General features: G+C 41.7%; 1 protein-coding gene across 3 annotated transcripts in view; it reads left to right on the top strand.

The window, feature by feature from the left end:
* egf (epidermal growth factor) overlaps positions 1 to 22,380 on the top strand; it is a 97,696-nt gene that overhangs the window by 55,914 nt on the left and 19,402 nt on the right. For all 3 annotated transcript variants that reach the window (XM_033018859.1, XM_033018861.1, XM_033018858.1), the window contains 7 exons: positions 364 to 500; positions 3,660 to 3,808; positions 6,245 to 6,349; positions 9,446 to 9,669; positions 9,781 to 9,948; positions 14,253 to 14,399; positions 15,885 to 16,055. In XM_033018859.1, coding sequence (XP_032874750.1) covers positions 364 to 500; positions 3,660 to 3,808; positions 6,245 to 6,349; positions 9,446 to 9,669; positions 9,781 to 9,948; positions 14,253 to 14,399; positions 15,885 to 16,055 — 1,101 coding nt within the window. The remainder of the gene's footprint in view (positions 1 to 363; positions 501 to 3,659; positions 3,809 to 6,244; positions 6,350 to 9,445; positions 9,670 to 9,780; positions 9,949 to 14,252; positions 14,400 to 15,884; positions 16,056 to 22,380) is intronic.

Genomic DNA, 22,380 nt, shown 5'->3' with positions numbered 1-22,380 from the left:
GAAATTTAACACACTATTTTGGGTCTTTGCATCTTTTTCCATTTTTGTTTACATTTTGCTATCTTACTAATTCCTCCCCATCGTTTTCTCCAACTCCATTTTCTAATTAAGTTTACAGTTCTGTTCCAATATATAATGAAGAGTTTAAATTCATTATCGGTTTACCTTTTCATCTTTTCCCCTCTTATCTCAAGGTCCAGGTTTTAGGAGGATGTCCACCTGGTGAGAGTTTTTAGCTGAATATCCTTTAACCATGGTCTGGTTCCACCTGCTCTCTCTAATGGTTCAGGCATGAAAATATTGATATCCGAGACACCGCTTTTTGTGTTATTTATTGAAAATAATCAAATGTATATTTAACAGGTCCCAGCCCATTCTTGATATTTGCAAATAATCATAATATGCGGTGCATAAACTTTGATGGGACAGATTATCATACTGTGCTGGAAAGACAGATGGGCCGAGTCTTAGCACTTGATTATGATCCAGTTCAAAGTAAGGTAAATAGGATTTTATAATTTCACATGTTTGATCCCCGATGAGTGACAGAAAGTTTTAAAAGCCTGTCAGGATTCAAATAGTATATCAATTGTTATTGATATTTTTGATGCAAAAGTTCAGAAATTACTGTTGGTAAAGTTGAACAAACAAATCTTAAAGCACACAGTCATAGAGTCATATAGTGATACAGTGTGGAAACAGGCCCTTCGGCCCAATGCCCACACTGACCAATAAGTGTAGTCCCAGCTACACTCGTCCCATTTGCGTGCACTTGGTCCACATCCCTCCAAACCTCTCCTATCCATGTACCTGTCTAACTGTTTCTTAAACAATGGGATAGTCCCAGCCTCAACTACCTCCTCTGGCAGCTTGTTCCATACACCCACCGCCCTTTGTGTGTAAAAGTTACCCCTCAGATTCCTGTTAAATTTTCCCCCTTCACCTTGAACCTGTCCTCTGGTCCTCGATTCCCTTACTCTGGGCAAGAGACTCTGTGCATCTACCCAAACTATTCCTCTCATGATTTTGTACACCTCTTTATGATTCTCCCCCTCATCCTCCTGCGCTCCATGGAATAGAGACCCAGCCTAATCAACCTCTCCCTATAGTTCACACCCTCTAGTCGTGGCAACATACTCGTAAAAAAAGGTTCGAGTTTTTGCAGAAGGTTTAGCCTTTTAAAAGTCAATGGATATTAATTAGATATGATTTTTATGGTATTGGTTAAATAATCATTCAAAATTGCAATAGATATGATTCAATTAGCTTTATCAACAGTGACTTTCATGCTATGGTTTTTCAAATAATCCAGTTAATTGATCATGAAAAGCATCACATTATATTATCATTCTTATATTTCATCTAATTCAATGAAAAATGCCTATTTTGACATCTTAATTTTTCTCTCAAAATTGCACATGCTTTTATGGTCAATTTACATGGTATTGACTGGAATGAATATGTCTGTATTCATGTTCCTGGATTAACATGGGAAATGTTGTCAATTCTGAACCAATAACAAACTACTGGAAGAACATACTAGGTCAAGCGTAAAGGGTTTTCAGTCAAAAGGTTGACAATTGTTCTCCCCTCTACAGATGTTGCCTGGCCCACTGAGTTCCAGTTGCAATCTTATTTTCCTTCAAATTCCAGCAGTTGTTGTCTCTTGTGTCTCCATACATTGGATAGGGCAGGTTTGGAGGGATATGGACCAAACGCAGGCGGGTGTGACTAGTGTAGCAGTGGGACATGATGGTCGGTGTGGGCACAGGTTTGGAGGGATATGGACCAAACGCAGGCGGGTGTGACTAGTGTAGCAGTGGGACATGATGGTCGGTGTGGGCAAGTAGGGCCAAAGGGCCTGTTTCCACACTGTATCACTCCATGACTATATTCTCAATCTTGTCCTTGAAAGTGCATATTGGCTCAGAATAAAATTGGATTTGAATTGCATCTGGATTGGTTACCAAGAAATGCATGCAAGCGCATGTGAGACCACTCAGACAGCACACATTACAGAGCAGATGATTGTTCACCCATCAAAATAAATACTCTGGAAGTATCTATATGCCTCTGATTCCTGTATTGTATTCCCCACAACCATAATCTCTCCTGAGACAACACCTGTCATGGATTTCCCTTTTAGTTGGATATTATTTAGTTGGACATGGAAGATGAGCTTCAACCCAATCAAATGCTCAATTGTTGTAAGTTCAAACAAGAAGACACCAACTAATCGAGACTACGTCTTCTGTGGACAAATACTTCATCATACAAGATCACAATCATATCTTGGAGTTCATCTTGATAACAAGCTTTCGTGGGGGGAACACGTGGACAACACGTTTACTAAAGCCAACCAGACACTAGGATTCCTTAGACAAAAACGCTGGTTCTGCCCGAAGGGAAGTGAAAACCACAGCATATACAACATTGGTTAGACCCTTATGCCCCTGTCCCACTTAGGACACCTGAACGGAAACCTCTGAAGACTTTGTGCCCCACCCAAGGTTTCCGTGCGTTTCCCGGAGGTTCCCGGGGGTTTTTGTCAGTCTCCCTACCTGCTTCTACTACCTGCAACCTCCGGCAACCACCTCCGGGAACCGCACGGAAACCTTGGGTGGGGCGCAAGAATCTCCAGAGGTTTCCGTTCAGGTTTCCTAAGTGGGACAGGGGCATTACTGGAATACGCCTGGGACCCATACAAAATTGGTCATATCAACAAAATAGAAGGGGTACAGAGGAAAGCAGCATGCTTTTGCATCGGGAACTACAATAGAGGTAGCAGTGTCACCCAGATGATGTCTGACCTGGAGTGGGAAACACTGGAAACAAGAATGGCAAGGAACAGACTAGCTATGTTGTACAAGATTCAAAAGGTGATCGTGGACATAACTGCAGATATATACATAACGTACTCAACAGAAAGCAGAACAAGAGAGAGAAATGATATGCAAATAGAAACCCCATTCGCCAGGGCAGATATTTATAAGAACTCATTCTTTGTAAGAGTCTTAAGGGAATGGAATAAACTAGACAACAATATTGTCAAATCACCTTCACTAGACAGTTTTAAGGTGGCACTAACAGCACGTTAGTATGCACAACACATCCAATTTGGCGATATGCAGGGTCCTGCCCTGCCGACTACAAATTCAGAAGGTTTAGAAGGTATTACTTCAGATTTGTTTAGTAATAATATTTATCTGGAGAAGTTCCACATATTACCCACATAGATATATATCTTTTGTTTTAGACTGATAGAGTAAAGGACACTTGTAAATTAAATTACAGACTGCAATATAATGCAGAGTAAAGGGATCGTGATCAACCATCTAATTCAGGCATGCTTATCATTAGGGTGCCTTGTGTTATGTTTCATCATTCATGCTCAAAATAGAAAGTCTACCATTCTCCAGCCCATTACCGCAGTTGGAAATAACTGCAGACTAACCCTCTGTCAATCCAGTATAATTGAGTATCAGTTTTTATATGAATTGTGGTACATGGTAAACAGGCTACACTTGTTGATGGCTCAACAGGATTACTGTGTGTTCCTTCAGTCACAATAGTCTTCAGAATTGAGACAAAACTGTTCAGCATAACCTTTACTTATTTGTTTTATGAATCCACCGTGTGCTCTTTTTTTCTATTTGCAGCTTTATTTTGCTCGCACAGGCTTGAAACAGATTGAAGTAGCTAATCTGGATGGTACTGAGCATGAGAAACTCATTAGCAATGATGTGGATTTGCCTGAAGGACTTGCTGTGGACTGGATTAACCGCAAATTATACTGGATTGACAGAGGGTATGCCTGCAGTTAAGTAACTAATTATCAAGTTCACCCTAATTTTAACTATCTGGTGAAATCATGCGTTTAGCTGAACATCTGTCAGTGCTCCTTAAGATATCTGTTAGCAAATGACCACTGGCAACTGCAGACCGGATTGGAAGAACCCAGATAGATACATTTAGTGGGCAAAGGAAGAGATGGTCTTTACCGGGAAAATAGGACTTCTGTTTTCCATACTTATTTGCAGAAATTAATATTGACCAAATTACTGATGATGCTGCAAATGCACCTCAGTCTCTAATAAATAATACCGGTCAAGTGCGGCACGGGGGCGCAGCGGTAGAGTTGCTGCCTTACAGCGACAGGAACCTAGGTTCGATCCTGACTACGGGTGCTGTCTGTGCGGAGTTTGTACGTTCTCCCCGTGACCGCGTGCGTTTTCTCTGGGTGCTCCGGTTTCCTCCCACACTCCAGGTTTGTAGGTAAATTGGCTTGGTATCATTGTAAATTATCCCTAGTGTGTGTAGGGTAATGTTAATGTGCGGGGATCGGCGGTCCGGCAGGGACTCGGTGGGCCGATGGGCCTGTTCCTGCACTGTATCCCTAAACTAAAAATTGAAATGGAACCCTTAACATGTTTCTGCACTTCATGTTGGGGCACTGCCATTCTGCTTTGCTGCTGAGACCAAATAATTGATAGATACAGGTCTCTCAATTTTTCTTAGCAAAACTGCAATATTTTTTCCATCCAATCCAACCAATTTTAACTGTGTCTCTGGCTGAGCACAATCAATAGCATTTCTGTTTTGTGGGTTAATTTCAAAAAGCCACGCCTAATTAAAATTTAAATGTCAATAGTTGAGATAAAGTTGCCAATATGCCATCATTAACATTTGCTCTTTTAAGCTGTTCTTTCATCCATACGTCATCATATTGGACCTGTTTCAGCGTGAACACCTCCTGGTCGGGGTTGTCCCCACTTGCTGTTTCAGATCAAATCCAACAAGTTGACACCTGTGCAAATATATGCCTTGAGTTCCTTTATTTCCTGCTCTTTCTCCAAGAGTAAAACCTTATACTGAATATCCTCTGCTGCTTCTCGCTTCAGGTCTTTGTTTAACTTTAACTGCCACTTCAATTTTTCCTTGTACATGAGCCAGTTCTTCAGCAAAAGCTTGATTTCTTTCATTCTCTTCGTCGAACATCTGTTTGCACTTCTCTGTTTTTGCTCTGTTTTTTTTCTTTTATTTCTTGACTCATTTTACCGATTTATGTCTGCACCAAGCGATCAAATGTGTAGACATTCCTCTGGCAAGCTTCAGGATAAGGGGATAAAGGTTACAGAAAGAGGCAAAGATTTATTTAGAGTGCGAATTAAAATATTAATATGTTGCAGTGACATTAGAATTGTTTTTATCATGGTCTTCATATTTCATATTTTACACCTCTTCTCTCCTTATCTCTGTATCGAAGATTACCTTTTCATAGAGTCATAGTCTTACAGCATGGGAGCAGGCCCATCAGCTCATCTTGCTTTAACTGGTAGTATTGCTTCTACAGTATGAACATTGAATTCTCCATTTTTAACTAACCCTCAAACAACCCTTTCCTCTTTTTCCTCCTCTCTTCCCTGTGCCACACCTGGATGATCACCCATTTCTCCTCTGGCTTCATATTTCACACCTCTTGTCCTTATCTCTGTATCTAAGATTACCTTTTATCTTTTCATAGTCATACTTACAGCATGGGAACAGGCCCATCAGCCCAACTTGCCCACAATGACCAACATGTCCTATTTCCACTAGTTCCACCTAACTGCGTTTGGCCCATACCCCTCTAAACCTGTCCTATCCATGTACCTGTCTAAATTTCCATCTCCGAAGTGTTCAACCATCTATCAATCAAATCACCCCCTCCCCTCACCTATATCCACCTATTACTTGCCAGGTTTTGTCCCGTTCCCATCCCTCTTCCAGCTTTCTCATTGTCAATCGTCGATGAATCCACAGTACATACCTGTAGCAATTTACAATTCCTTGTTAACTTTCAACAGAAAGTACCAGACATATGGTTATGTTTGTTTTGTACCACATTGTCATGGATGCCCCAACTTATCTAGAAGTGAAAAATATTTCTTCATATCTGACATGTTAATTAAGTTTGAGGGTCACACACATGCACACTACTGTTTAGTCTGCCCATTGTGCGTTTAGTTGGTCCATTGATCAACTTATCCAAGGGCGCTTCACAGCCCATCCCCTCTGAGTTGTTTGCAAACATTGTTACAACAGTGTGAGCAGTTATCCACATAGCACATGCTTTAAACAAATGGCAACCAAGCAGCAATCATTGCTGAAATCAATATGACATAAGCGACACTATCGAACAACCATATGACTGAGTCAAATGATGAAGAACAACAATAGCGTTAATTGCCTTTCTTTGTTGCAGGTTATCGCACATAGCAAGGAGTGGGCTCGATGGTACACAGAGAGAAGTGATTATCCGTGAGGGTGTCGACATGCCAAGAGGAATCGCTGTCCATCCATTGGTTAGGTAAGAGTGTTAAATAATAAAGAAGCAAACCAGCAACTGAGTTGATCAGATAAGATAGTTTAGTTTCAGTTTAGTTTAGTTTATAGTCACGTGTACCGACGTACAGTGAAAAGTGTTTGTTGCACGCTAGCCAGTCAGCAGAAAGACAATACATGATTACAATCGAGCCATTCACAGTGTACAGATACAAGATAAGGGAGTAACGTTTAGTGCAAGATAAAGCCCGGTCACATAATCCTAGGGTCTCCCATGAGGTAGATAGAAGTTCAGGACAGCTCTCTAGTTGAGGTAGGATGGTTCAGTTGCCTGATAGCAGCTGGCAAACAGCTGGGAAGAAGAGATTTAAAATGAGAATTATCATCTGTGTTTTCATAGCGCTGGATTGTTAAGTGATCTGACAAAAATTTTTACAGGTTTAATGTGAGACAAAAGAGTTTTAAAGGTGAGATGAGGAGAAAGTTTCTTAAACAGGGGAGAACGTTTTTTAAACTGAGAGTGGTTGACGTATGCAACATGCTGCCAGATAAGTCAAATACAATTGCTACCTTTAAAGGAGATTTATGCAGACATTTAAATAGGCGTCATCAAAGGATAGGGTCCTATTGTGGACAAATGGGATTAGTGGAGATACTGAAAAGCAGAGACAAGGTTGGTCGATGGGCTCATTTCTTTGCTGTACATTGATCTCTCTATGACTATGATTCTAAGGTTGGTTTATCCTAATTTGAGGAAGGACATCCTTGCTATTGAGGGAGTGAAGCGTGGGTTCACGAGGTTAATCCCCGGGATGGCGGGACTGTCATATGAGGAAAGATTGGAAAGACCGGGCTTGTATTCACTGGAAATTAGAAGGATGAGAGGGTATCTTATAGAAGCATATAAAATTATTAAAGGACTGGACAAGCTAGATGCAGGAAAATGTTTCCCAATGTTGGGCGAGTCCAGAACCAGGGGCCACAATCTAAGAATAAAGGGGAGGCCATTTAAAACTGAGATGAAAAAAAAAAGTTTTCACCCTGATAGTTGTGAAATTGTGGAATTCTCTGCCACAGAGGGCATTGGAGGCCAAATCACTGGATGAATTTAAAGAGAGTTAGATAGAGCTCTAGGGGCTAGTGGAATCAAGGGGTATGGGGAGATGGCTAGCATGGTTTACTGATTGTGGATGATCAGCCATGATCACAGTGAATGGCGGTGCTGGCTCAAAGGGCCGAATGGCCTCCTCCTGCACCTATTTTCTATGTTTCTATGTTGTGGAAGTGTTGGTTGGGGTATAATGAGCAGAGGTATTCTCCATTAGTTCACAGTAACTAAAGGAATTCCTGCCAATTATTTAATATTGATGTTGCACGTGAATAGCTGGATTTGTTGAAATACTGGACAAAGAAACATAGTATGCCACACGTATCATGAATGTCATTAACTTCATTAAACTATTAAACCTCAAGCTTAGCTGAGGAAGACAATTGAAACAAAATGGCATCACAGGCAAGAATATCATGTTAAGATTATTAAATGAAACATCTTATAAATATAATCAAGGTTAACTAATCCAGTGTACGGATCAATGAATCTCATATACATACAAATTAGCTCGTGTCTAAGAACACACATGTCTAGGCACTAAGTGAGTTGAAGAACTCACTTTGCATCATCTCGGATCGGAAGCGAGACATGGGATGAGTGGCAACTTAGTAAATGTCTCCAAAAAAGTACAATAATAACCAGTAATCATTTCTTGCAATGAAATGTACGATGGGGCAATTGACTGTCAAAACACATGGACTTGAAGTCATAACTTCCCAAATAGCTGAAACAACCACCTTTGCATTGACTCCATCTACACTTCATGTTGCCACGGTGCCCAGCTGGAAGGCTCGTCGGAGAGCTGGACCGGGAACCCACCCAAAGGCTCATCGGTCGACGGGACTAGGACCTCGCATGAAGGCTTGTTGGATGGCTGGGTGATGCCTCCAGCGCCTTCGAGTAGACTGCAGGAGACGCCCCCCCCCCCCCCCCAGGACACAAAGATGGCCGGGCGAGGAGTGTAGACGGACGTCGGCTCGCAGGAACTGCTCCAGTACAATGAACACACGGGCCGACCAGACTTCGGACTTTGAATGATGGCGCCAAAAATGGCGGCACCTTTTTTGGTAGCTCAGGGGTCTTTTTCTCGCTTTTACCTATTTTACTCTTTCTTCATTCTCTTCTTTTTTCTCTCTTTCTTTCATTTTTTTTCTTTAAAAAAAAAATTTAGGTTCTAACGTTAAAAATGAAGCTGTACAATAATTGTATAACTGTTATGTCGATCGCCTTTTCCTTGTACAATCGCTTCTAATAAAATAAATACAATTTTAAAAAATGGCGGCACTAGCATGTGTAATACATGCAGAAAGAATATCACTGTGCAGTTGCATGTGTGACAAATAAAGTTCCATTGCACCATTAAACTGTTGAAATCAGATCATTTGTCAATCACATGTTTTGCAGAAGCCTGGCAAGGTCAGCTGGTTAATTTTATCTTTTCATTTAAGTTTCTTCTAGTGTTTTGAATAGCGTGCTCATCAGAAGCATTAAAAATAATAATCTCCATAATTAATGCTACCAATGTTTAAAAATCCGCATCTTTAAAAATAAAAGCCTGCTTCGATTCAGTAATTGAATATGACACATATTTGTGATGTGCTCAATTCCGGCTGATGGATTTTGGAGTCTGGTAGAGGTGTATGTCTGCATTCTTCCAACCCAGAGGGTTAGCTGGCCTACCACTAGTTACAACTTTTTAACTGCAAAAAATGTCATAATTGATCTTCATAATTAAAATAAAATGTTTTGAACTATTTTATGCAGCGGCTTAAATATTGCAGCACTTTAAAAACCTTTTCATTTATGTTTTCACAACCTTTACATCTCAATAATGCAACAAACCAAGCATATTCCTGATGTTCAGGATCTGCTGAGCTGTTAATAATGCACCTAATTCTGCTACTAATTCAAATACATCTATTTCTACTGCGGATGGTCTTATTTAACACACACGAAACAAGCAAAGTAAATCTTAAAACGGTGTGTTGTGTACCACTTCATTTAATACAGGAAGCTATTCTGGACTGTGTGCGGAGATGGACCTAGAATAGAAAGCTGTTCTCTGGAGGGTGAACAGCGTCTGGTGATTGTTGGCAGTAATCTCGTTTGGCCCAGTGGAATAACCATAGACTACCTGTCTGACAAGCTGTATTGGTGTGATGCCAAACGTTCTGTGATCGAGATGTCAGATCTGAATGGATCAAACCGTCGGATACTTGCACAGATCGAAGTAGGTGAGGCTTTTTGTGACCCTGAAGTTGCACACCATTGTCTCATCTGCAACACGAAATGAACAGTCCTCTAAAAGCTTTCTTTTTACATTCCCCCCCCCCTCTTCTCTGAAGGACGACCATTTGACGTAGCAGTATTTGAAGACCACGTCTGGTTTACAGACTGGCGTAAGTCTTCTCTGATGAGAGTTGACAAGTGGACTGGTCACAACAGAGTGAGACTCCGAGGCAGTATGCGAAGACCTTCAGCGATTGTTGTCGTTCACCCATTAGCCAAGCCAGGTGAATTCATTAGGCCAGAACTATAAGGTGCTGGAGTAACTCAGCGGGTCATGCAGCATCTCTGGAGGACATGAATAGGCAATGTTTTGGGATCCTTCAGATGGATGGCTAGTTAATTAAACCAGTTGAACAAAGTAAAAAGTAGTTTAAAAGATAATCCCAGTTAATTGTCTCAGTTCCTTTAACAAGAAGTTTTGATGTAATAATTTTTCGCCTTCCCAGGTAACCTAACCCAGCTTTCTATTGTGAAATGTGCAAGGTCTGATGTTACACGCACCCTTATTTTCCTCAGCATGATATTAAATGGAATCTTAAATCAAAATTATACCCAAACCGATGAGATAAGGGAAATAGCTACTACTCTCATCATTTTAACACTGTTAAACTGTTGTGGATTATTACTGGCTGTTAAATATCAGTGGACATATTTCAAAAGTAACTGGCTGCGAAGTATTTGGATATCTTAAAGATTGTTGTACAAATATGTACCATAATGGGTGTTGTTTCAATAAGGTAAATTAAAGCCACACTCTCAACAGGTGGATGTGGCCTCAGGGAGTATGGACTGGGGAACCACGACTACAATATTGGGACTACAGGATCATAACATTACGAGCTTTTGCTGCAAATACAGATACTGCAATATTGGGATATGGGGGTCCATAGAATATCAGACTCACTTTATCCACTGAAAAAAGAGCTCCATTAATATTCTGTGCAGGTACACAACTGAGAAAGAAAGTGTGAGGAACTGTGGATGCTGTTTGAAACCGAAGATAGACACAAAATGCTGGAGTAACTCAGCAGGACATGCAACATCTCTGGAGAGAAGGAATGGGTGAAGTTTTGGGTCAAGTAGAAGGGAAATGAGGAAGGATCTTGATCTGAAACGCCACCCATTCCTTCTCTCCAGAGATGCTGCCTGTCCCGCTGAGTTACTCCAGCATTTGGTGTTTATCCGTGAATATTTTGGATGATGGGAGATTATGTCGTTGGCTCATTGTTTAATTGCTAATTTCATTTTGTGCCTTGTTGTGGGCAACAACTAGTTTACAACAAAAAATGCTGGAAAGAGAAGCTGTTATTCTCTCAGTCTTCAAAGACCTGAAAAGTTAACTTTGTTTATTTTTCCACAGAAGCTGGTTAAAATGCTGACTACTTCCAGCCATTACAGTTTTTATCTCAAATTCCCAACACATGCAGTTTTTCCCCTCACTTGTCAGTTTTGTTTTGTTTGATAAATCAAAATAATAGTTCTAATGAACAGACATCAAGCAATTTTTATTTTCTTAAATTATACACACGGTACATTTCAAAGCTCCATTAAAATTATATTCACAAGAATCTTTTAACTGAGCCATTGCTTGTGGTATAATAACATTTTTAGCTACAATTGTTGTAACCTACATAAAAGTTTGGGAAATAAAAAAGGTGCTAGCGTTAGTAAGGTTACAATAAAAAATATTATGATTACCCATCAATTTAAAATTTAATTTGACATTGTTGGTTTGTTCCTGCAAGGCACTATAATCAGTGCAAGATATTTTCATTTAATGCTAATAACAGGTATTTATGCAGAGATAAGTTGTACTTGTAGACGACTGCTGTCACTGATATGGACTTGGCTATTGCATCACCTCGAAAGGTTGTTAATGTCATTCATGTTATTGAACTTGTTCGAGTTAGGGGTGACATGGTGGCACAGCGGTAGAGTTGCTGCCTTACAACACCAGAGACTCGGGTTCGATCCTGACTACAGATGTGCAGAGTTCACACGTTCTCCCCGTGACCGTGTGGGTTTTCTTTGGGTGCTCCAGTTTCCTCCCACACCCCAAAGACGTACAGGTTTGTAGGTTAAATGTGTAGGAAAGAACTGCAGATGCTGGTTTAAAGCAAAGATAGATACAAAATGCTGAAGTAACTCAGCGAGCCAGGCAGCATCTCCTTAGTACAGGTTTGTAGGTTAATTGACTTTGGTAAAATTGTAGATTGTCCTTAGTGTGCAGGATAGTGCTAATGTACGGGGAGATCGCTGGGCGGCGTGGACTCGGTGGGTCAAAGGGATTTTTTCAGCGTTGTATCTCTAAATCAAATCAAACTAAACTAAACTTTGATTGAGGGTGGGCATTGCATGTCCCTTTCTACTTAAAAATGATAAAGGAACCACATCAATTTGAAATATTTAGGTACGCTATGCTGTTGTGCCAATGAATGTACACACCCAGTGGGAATATACACACCCAGTGGGAAGCTAATCACTTGGTTACAATGCCCAAATCCTGTTTGTCCTGTTCTCTGAATAGGTATCTGAGAGAGGGATAGCCACGAAAGACAGAGAAACATAACGGAAGCAGCATGCGGAGATGACATTTCTACTCCATTGCCCCAACCTTTAGAGGCCACTTTGTGTCAAGTGGAGAAGACAACGGGATTTGGTGTGGGAACATTAGTGAGAAATGATGACGGACTGAGAATTTGATTAGCTATTGGTTGAGTGAAATGTGTTCCTCTTCCAATAATACTTCCAGTGAAATGGCCAATTGTTGCAATGACTTCAAATGAACCCCAACCGGAGACTGATGAAAGATTCCTCATTGAAAAATGATCAAGGACTTCATTGAAATATTAATCTCTCCATGTTTTGTGTTTCTACAATTAAATGTTAGAGGAATCACTCCATCAGTTTAAACAAACTCTACGGATGAGGAGAATGTTTGAGCAGACTGTTCTGAAGTCCCTAATCAATCTCCTGATATCAATAGAGCATCCTTTTAAATAGTTTATAAAAAAACTAGCACAAACTGCTTGTAGTTCTACTGAAGATAGACACAAAACGCTGGAGTAACTCAGCGGGACAGGCAGCATCTCTGGAGAGAAGGAATGGGTGATATTTTGGGCATTTCAGGTCAAGTCCCTTCTTCACTCATTCCTTCTCTCTCCAGAGATGCTGCCTGTCCCGCTGAGTTACTCCAGCATTATGTGTCTATGTTTGATGTAAACCGGCATCTGCAGTTCCTTCCTACACTTAGTTCTGCTGAGATTGTTTAGTTATAATCATAGGTTGCAGCATTCTGTTCCAATTAATGTCGACAAGGTCAAAATGGTGATTACAAAGATAGTAGCATAATTTGGTGAGCTTCAGAAAAAAGTCCGGTGTGCTAACGTTAATAGTATACACAGGGGCCTCATTCGGTTTCGAAGCTCATGCAATTTCACCCAGGTGGACTCCAGGCATGATCATCTGTAGATAAAATTGAAATTGAACTTTAGGGCAGCACTTGCAGCGCCAGAGACCCGTGTTCGATCCCAACTACGCTGAATGGAGTTTTACATTCTTCCCGACTTACCGCGTGGGTTTTCTACGATATCTTCGGTTTCCTCCCACACTCCAAAGATGTACAGGTTTGCAGGTTAATGGACTTGGTATAAGTGTAAATTGTCCCTAGTATGTGTAGGCTTCTGTCAATGTGCGGGGGTCGCTGGTCTGTGCGGACTTGGTGGGCCGAAGGGCCTGTTTCCATGCTGTATCTCTAAACTAAACTAAACCTTACCTGCACCCAAGAAAGAGGTATTATCCAATTCACCTTTCAGGCCATAATGTCCTTTGTAGACCACTGCCAGTGTAAACAAGGCTTGCAATTATACATCTCTTTATCTAATCAGAGATTCAGTAATAGTTATGTCCGAAACAGTAATTGTTACCTCAAACTCAATGTGAAATCAGGCTGAAAAAGTCAAATCAAAAATGAAACGCATACAGGATTCAATTTTTTTTTAAGTATGGACAAGTAAAAACTATTTTTTTCCTTTTAATTCTCTAGGAATAACTAAAATCTGAAACGTGAGATTCCACAGTTGTAACAGTTGCCAGAACAGATATTTGGTAATAATTAAAACTTGCCATGCCATCAAATGAAAAGTGAGGTTCTGTTTAATCTGTTCAATGTCCACTTTCCATCCATATTTACTATGTTAGTGCAGGAAATTCATACTATTCAATATACTGGGCACCGCTTATTATTTTCATGCTGCTTATGGAGGTGTGGTGTAACTTGTGTGGATTTTCACATTTAGCAATTTATCTCTGCTCACGAGTTGCTGATTGATTTGTACACAAATACTTTCAATCGCAGTGTTTTTTTCTTTCCAATGACTTTGAATCAATTAATGGCCATCTATTATATCACTGCAATGCCTGGTTAACTGAAATGTCTCCTAAGTTTTTTACGATAAATTGAGTTTCTCAGCAAGGTCTGTGCTCGTAGTTATGAACTATATTCAGATTTCTTGCGATAATACACTAGGTGCTGATCCTTGCCTGTATAAGAACGGTGGATGTGATCACGTCTGTGAGAATAGGTATGGAGCTGCTCACTGCCGATGCCGCAACAGATTCCAGAAGAAAGCAAATGGACGATCATGTCAACTTGAAAATGTTTCAACCACCGTGGGTAAGAAATATTTCCCTCATAGTCCTACCACTTGCTAATAATCTCTCACTTGGAAGCAAGTGGTACATTATCACCTGAAATTTTTTAATAAAAACACACGCAGGCTGGAAATCTGAAACACAAACAAAAACTGCTGGAAAAACTAAAGGTCAGGCAGCAACTGTGGAACAGCCAATGATTCAAACCCATCTTCTACAGTTACTGACTAACCTGCTGAATAGTTTCCAGCATGTTTGTGTTTTTGATAAAGAGATATGTGCACCTATTTAAAAAAAATAGAAAAATAGAAAACTTCCCTGGGTGCGTGAACTTTGACATTTTAAATCTTTGATAACTGAATTAATTTGACAACCTTTATTAAAAGATTCGAAAATGGCACCAGCTGCCATTTATGTTAGTGAAAAGAATTTCAAATACAGATTTGCATTAAGCTAGCAATATATCAGTCCTCTCTATCCAACAAATAGAGAAGATATATAATGGAGATCTAAACATTTGGTTAAGAGGTGAGTCATGAAGTTACCAGTGTTTTAAACTACATACTGGAGTGCTGTACATTGCACCTTAATCTGACAGGGGGAAATCAAAGGATAAATTAAACATTGCTAAAAAATGAGAATAAAATATTGGAAAACGAGTGAAAAGTCCAAAGAGAAAATTAGAAACACAGCTAGTGTCTGAAGATGATACCAAGAGGTTTAAGGTGCACAATAGGAATAAGAGTATTCCTTGTACTCTTATAAAAAAAATATAAGAGTCAGGGCGGCACGGTGGCAAAACGGTAGAGTTGCTGCCTTACAGCGCCAGAGACGCGGGTTCAATCCTGCCTACAGGTGCTGTCTGTATGGAGTTAGTATGTTCTCCCTATGATCGTGTGGGTTTTCTTTGGGTGCTCCGGTTTCCTCCCACATTCGAAAGACGTGCAGGTTTGTAGGTTAATTGGCTTCTGTAAATTATCCCTGGTGTGTAGGATAGAACTAATGTATGTGTGATCGTTGGTCAGCATGGACTTGGTAGGCCGAAGGGCCTGTTTCCACGCTCTATCTCTAAACGAAACTAAACTAAACTAAAGAGTAAAGATTGTTTTAATCTCTCTATATGTAGAGCACTCACCAGATCTATTATCCCCTTGTTTAATTCCCGTTATCTTTTACGGTTTCAACTATCTAGGTCCATGCTCTAGAATGGTCTCAACAAGCCTCTTGGCTATTCTTTCTTTAAGTTCCTTCTAAGTCCTTATTTCTTTGACCAAGCTGTGATTTGTTATGATATTTTGCCTCGGGTTAATCTTGTGAAGTGCCTTGGGATGTTTCACTCCATTAGAGGTTTTATAAAAATAAAAACAAAGGTCGCTGGTCTGAATACTCGAGGAATCTAAAGTTTACTTTGAAATGGGAAGGGTATTTGAAGTGACACTAATGGACAATTTGGGACTGTGCTGGCATACTGAGCAACAGGAAACAACATTTGGACTCTTGCCAACAGATCCCAGGATTTCCTTTTCCGCCAAGGTGAATTTGTCATCAACCGCCGGATTACAAGATGAAAATCTGTCCAAGTTCGCAGGCAGCTCCTCCATTACCAGTAACATTGAAGATATGAGTACTCCTGAACACCAGCCAAAATCCACACTTGTGGCAGAGATAATGGTATCAGGTAATTGCTACTGGTAAAACCCCCCCATAATTATTACATCACATCACATTTGATCAACTTGGTCCATATTGGCTCTGAGCAGAGCAATTCTATTAGTCCCATTACCTTTCCCCTTATTTGTTTTAGCTCTGCAATTTATTCTATCTGACAAGCCCAATAGCTCGCCTTTAATTATTCTGCCACTTCACTGCACTGAAGAGTAACTGGCAGTAACTAATTAAGCTATTAACATATCTGTAACGTGTGAGAAAACTGGAACACCCCACAAAAAAGTACATAATCACAGAGACATTGTGCAATCTCCACAGGCTAGATGCAGGAAGATTGTTCCCAATGTTGGGGAAGTCCAGAACAAGGTGTTACAGTTTAAGGATAAGGGGGAAGTATTTTAGGCCCGAGATGATGATTTTTTTTTTCACACAGAGAGTGATGAATCTGTGGAATTCTCTGCCACAGAAAGTAGTTGAGGTGAGTTCAATGGCTATATTTACGAGGGAGTTAGATGTGGCCCTTGTGGCTAAAGGGGTCAGGGGGTGTGGAGAAAAGGCAGGTACAGGATACCGAATTGGATGATCAGCCATGATCATATTGAATGGCGGTGCAGGCTCGAAGGGGCGAATGGCCTACTCCTGCACCTATTTTCTATGTTTCTATGTACCTAAGGTCAGGATTGAACCTGGCTCCTTTGGGTTGTCTAGCTGTCTAACAACCCAAAGGCCAACCCACGCCAACTCAGCCACCATGCACCAAGACATTTAGGGATTGGCCTATTAACAATATAAACTTGATAACACCTGTTTGGAGTGCTTTGAGACTGGTGCTGGTCAGAAAGCAATCATTTAATTGTTCACATTTAATGCCAATAGCTTTGACTAGTATAATCTATATTACTAAATCTCTGATCTTGACCGCTTTTGGCCCACTGTGCTGCGATTTCCGACAGAACGCCACCACCTACGGCCGTCATTTTTGGCAACCTCGCTCAGAGCCGCCCTCCGCCTTACAGGTGCGGAGGATTTTTCCCATTGATGACAAATCAGAGAGATATTAATGTTTTTTTTAAAAATCACCATTCTCTCTGCTGCCCCTGCTGGAGGGAGGGGGGGGGGACTATAAAACCAGGAAGTGGTGTGCCTCACTTACTCTCTGCAAGATGGATGAAGCCAAGGGTCATATCTCTCTGAGCTCTGAATAACACTGAACAAATGTCTATGTGGTTTGAAAATGAAATTATGGTTTGTTTGAAGTAAAAAGGCACTGCCTGCAAATGGTTGTTTGGGTGCTTTGGCTTGAAGTTGAAAGGCACTACTTACTGCAAATGGAAGCTTGGGAGCTTTGGCTTGAAGTTGAAAGGCACTACTTACTGCACATGGTGGCTTGGGTGCTTTGGCTTGAAGTTAAAAGGCACTACTTACTGCAAATGGTGGCTTGGGTGCTTTGGCTCAAAGTTGAAAGGCACTACTTACTGCAAATGGTGGCTTGGGAGCTTTGGCTTGAGGTTGAAAGGCACTACTTACTGCAAATGGTGGCTTGGGTGCTTTGGCTTGAGGTTGAAAGGCACTACTTACTGCAAATGGTGGCTTGGGTGCATTGCTTGAAATTGAAAGGCACTACTTAGTGCAAATGGTGGCTTGGGTGCTTTGGCTTGAGGTTGAACGGCACTACTTACTGCAAATGGTGGCTTGGGTGCCTTGGCTTGAAGTTGAAAGGCACTACTTACTGCAAATGATGACTTGGGTGGTTTGGCTTGAAGTTGAAAGGCACTACTTACTGCAAATGGTGGCATGAAGTTGAAAGGCACTACTTACTGCAAATGGTGGCTTGGGTGCTTTGGCTTGAAGTTTAAAAAGAATCACCATTATCTCTGTGGCACCTGCTGGAGGGAGGGGAAGGGACTTTAAAACCAGGAAGTGGCGAGCCTCACTCAGTGTCTGCCAGATGAATGAAGCCAAGCGTCACATCTCTCTGAGCTCCGAATAACACTGAAAAAATGTCTACACAACTGTGAGTACCCTTCATGTGGTTTGAAAATGAAATTATGGTTTGTTTGAAGTAAAAAGGCGCTGCCTGCAAATGGTTGTTTGGGTGCTTTGGCTTGAAGATGAAAGGCACTACTTACTGCAAATGGTGGCTTGGGTGCTTTGACGTGAAGTTGAAAGGCACTACTTACTGCAAATGGTGGCTTGGGAGCTTTGGTTTATAGTTGAAAGGCACTACTTACTGCAAATTGTAGCTTGGGAGCTTTGGCTTGAAGTTGAAAGGCACTATTTACTGCAAATGGTGGCTTACTGCAAATTGTAGCTTGGGAGCTTTGGCTTGAAGTTGAAAGGCACTACTTACTGCAAATGGTGGCTTGGGTGTTTTACTGGAAGTTGAAAGGCACTACTTACTGCACATGGTGGCTTGGGTGCTTTGGCTTGAAGTTGAAAGGCACTACTTACTGCAAATGGTGGCTTGGGTGCTTTGGCTCGAAGTTGAAAGGCACTACATACTGCAAATGGTGGCTTGGGTGCTTTGGCTCGAAGTTGAAAGGCACTACTTACTGCAAATGGTGGCTTGGGTGCTTTGGCTTGAAGTTGAAAGGCACTACTTACTGCAAATGGTGGCTTGGGTGCTTTGGCTCGATGTTGAAAGGCACTACTTACTGCAAATGGTGGCTTGTGTGCTTTGGCTAGAAGTTGAAAGGCACTACTTACTGCAAATGGTGGCTTGGGTGCTTTGGCTTGAAGTTGAACTGCACCACTTACTGCAAATGGTGGCTTGGGAGCTTTGGCTTGAGGTTGAAAGACACTACTTATTGCAAATGGTGGCTTGGGTGCTTTGCTTGAAATTGAAAGGCACTACTTACTGCAAATGGTGGCATGAAGTTGAAAGGCACTACTTACTGCAAATGGTGGCTTGGGAGCTTTGGCTTGAAGTTTAAAAAAATCACCATTCTCACTGCTGCACCTGCTGGAGGGAGGGGGAGGGACTATAAAACCAGGAGGTGGTGTGCCTCGCTCAGTGTCTGCCCGATGAATGAAGCCAATGGTTACGTCTCTCTGAGCACTGAATAACACTGAACAAATGTATACACAACTGTGAGTACCCTTAATGTGGTTTGAAAATGAAAATATGGTTTGTCTGAAGTAAAAAGGCACTGCCTGCAAATGGTTGTTTGGGTGCTTTGGCTTGAAGTTGAAAGGCACTACTTACTGCAAATGGTGGCTTGGGTGCTTTGGCTTGAAGTTGAAAGGCACTACTTACTGCAAATGGTGGCTTGGGTGCTTTGGCTTGAAGTTGAAAGGCACTACTTACTGCAAATGGTGGCTTGGGTGCTTTGGCTTGAAGTTGAAAGTCACTACTTACTGCAAATGGTGGCTTGGGTGCTTTGCTTGAATTTGAAAGGCACTACTTACTGCAAATGGTGGCTTATGTGCTTTGGCTTGAGGTTGAAAGGCACTACTTACTGCAAATGGTGGCATGGGTGCTTTAGCTTGAAGTTGCACTATTATTCAAGATGGCGGCGCTGCCTTAGCAGTAGCGGCTTGCCTTCAGTCCGTCTGTTTTTTTCATTTCTTTGTTGTTCTTTTGTCCTGTTTTAGTCAATTTTGGTTTATTAGGTTGTGTATCTGTGTGGGGGGTGGGGAGAAACATGTTTTTGGTCTCTTCCTTCGGGGAGGATGCGACTTTTCTTGTTGTATCCCCCGACTCCGGCTCTGTCTACGCCGAGGCCTAATGACGGAGCTGGCGGCCTCGGGGCTGTGGCATGATTCCAGCGTTCCGGCGGTGGCGGCGACTGGACTTCGGAGCTGGGGCGGCGTTCCGGCGTTCAGAAGGCGGCGACCAGACTTCGGAGACTCGGCCGCGGGCCCAGTGGACGACATCATCGGGAGCTCGCAGGTCCCAGGTTGGTGACATGTTTTTCCGAAGCTCCCGCAACAACAGCTTCGTCCGCTGGACTGGAGGGCGGCAGCTTCGACCGCTCCGGGCCACTGAGTTTGAACCGGCTCGTTCACGGCGCTTGGATTCAGCCACGGGACTTACCATCACCTGGCGGGGTCACAACATCTGAAGCCTGGATCGCCTCAGCGCAGAGGGAGAACAAGGAGGGAAGAGACAGAGACTTTAAGAATTTTGCCTTCCATCACAGTTAATGTTAAATTTGTGTTTATTGTGTGTTTTTGATATTTATTATTATTTGTATGACTGCTAAAATTTTGTTCAGACCAAAAGGTCTGAATGACAATAAAGGGTAATTCAATTCAATACTGCAAATGGTAGCTTGGGTGCTTTGGCTTGAAGTTGAAAGGCACTACTTACTGCAAATGGTGGCTTGGGCGCTTTGGCTTGAAGTTGATGTGCACCACTTACTGCAAATGGTGGCTTCGGTGCTTTGGCTTGAAGTTGAAAGGCACTACTTACTGCAAATGGTGGCTTGGGTGCTTTGGCTTGAAGTTGAAAGGCAGTACTGCAAATGCACTTTCTTCCAGTTTGCACTGTATATTGATTTTAGATAAAACGCTATCACTTACGGCTGATTTTTGGCCATCTTACTCAGTCCCCTCTCCGCTGAGCAGGTGCAGAGAATTCTTCCCATCAATGAAAGATAAAAGTGTTATTAGTGTTTAAAATATGTTGAGAATCTCTCTCCTGTCAATCACGCCCTGAAAGCCACACCTTTTCCAGTGGGAGGGGGAGGGGTTATAACACCCGGAAGTGTGGGTGTGGCTCAGTCTCTGCATGATGGGGGAGGGAAAGGTCATGACTCTGTCTGAGCTGTGAATCAACTGAACACACTGAATGTCTACTGAACTGTGGGTTTCGTGTTTTGTGTAGTTTTATGGTGATTTCACCCTGCATGAAATGGTATGAAGCTGCATTTGAATTTGGCGGCCTTGCATCCTGCTTGAAGTGGTATGAAACTGCACTTGAATTTGGCGGCCTTGCATCCTGCTTGAAGTGGTATGAAACTGCACTGAATTTGGTGGCCTTGCACCCTGCTTGAAGTGGTTGGAAACTGCACTTGAATTCGGTGGCCTTGCACCCTGCTCATAGTGGTAAGAAACTGCACTTGAATTTGGTGGCCTTGCACCCTGCTTGAAATGGTAGGAACATGGATTTGAATTTGGTGGCCTTGCACCCTGCTTGAAATGGAATTTCAAGGAATAGTCATGAGTCAACTGCCAGCCCACGAGCCGTGAGTGAGCTGCCAGCAGATCAGGCTTGAAAGTCTGAGCTGCCACCCCAAGAACCCATACCAGCACTCCAGAAAGCCCCCCCACTGGCCACCAATATTGGAATTGGTGGAGAGGTGGAATGTTGTGTCGGGGGATCAGCCCTCCCGTGTGAACATGGGACCCAACGGGTCCCACTTAGTCTAGTACATACTAGTTTTCTTATCTCTAATTGCATTTTACTTGATAGGATTGAGGCTGTTAAACTACTCTATTAGCCTTTGCTTTCTTAGTCACATGAACATTTACACAATTTATCTACAAAATGGACTTAATTCCACAAAGAAAATGTAATATTAATCCATGCATTATCAAAAACCTAGTTAAATTCTCCCACTGAAATGACCTAATTATTGAACAATAAACACTGCACAGCCAAAAGCAGATGAGGGAGGACATTCTGGACATTTAATTCATGCAAAGAATCACAAAATGTTATAGTACAGAGAGAAGTAATTTGGTCAATTTGGTCTTTGCCAGCAGTATGCAAAATCAATCCATATAGACCCACTCCCCTACACTCTCCCCATAGCAATGCATTTTCTTTTGTTTAAATTATGTTTCCAACACTCTGATTGAATCTATCTCCATTAATTTTTGCGGCCTTCCTTTTTTCATCATAGCCACCTGCTCTGTTAAAATATGTTCATCATGTCACTTTTAACATTCATAGCAAAAGGATTTGAGTATAAGAGCAGGGAGGTTCTACAGCAGTTGTACAGGGTCTTGGTGAGACCACACCTGGAGTATTGCGTACAGTTTTGGTCTCCTAATCTGAGGAAAGACATTCTTGCTATAGAGGGAGTACAGAGAAGGTTCACCAGACTGATTCCTGGGATGGCAGGACTTTCATATGAAGAAAGACTGGATAGACTCGGCTTGTACATGCTAGAATTTAGAAGATTGAGGGGGGATCTTATAGAAACTTACAAAATTCTTAAGGGGTTGGACAGGCTAGATGCAGGAAGATTGTTCCCAATGCTGGGGAAGTCCAGAACTAGGGGTCACAGTTTAAGGATAAGAGGGATGTCTTTTAGGACCGAGATGAGAAAATCATTTTTTACACAGAGAGTGGTGAATCTGTGGAATTCTCTGCCACAGAAGGTAGT

Source organism: Amblyraja radiata, chromosome 1 (genome assembly GCF_010909765.2).
Source record: "Amblyraja radiata isolate CabotCenter1 chromosome 1, sAmbRad1.1.pri, whole genome shotgun sequence".
Lineage (NCBI taxonomy): Eukaryota > Metazoa > Chordata > Chondrichthyes > Rajiformes > Rajidae > Amblyraja > Amblyraja radiata.
Note: the sequence above shows the minus strand (reverse complement) of the source record. Positions and strands in the feature narration are given on the sequence as shown.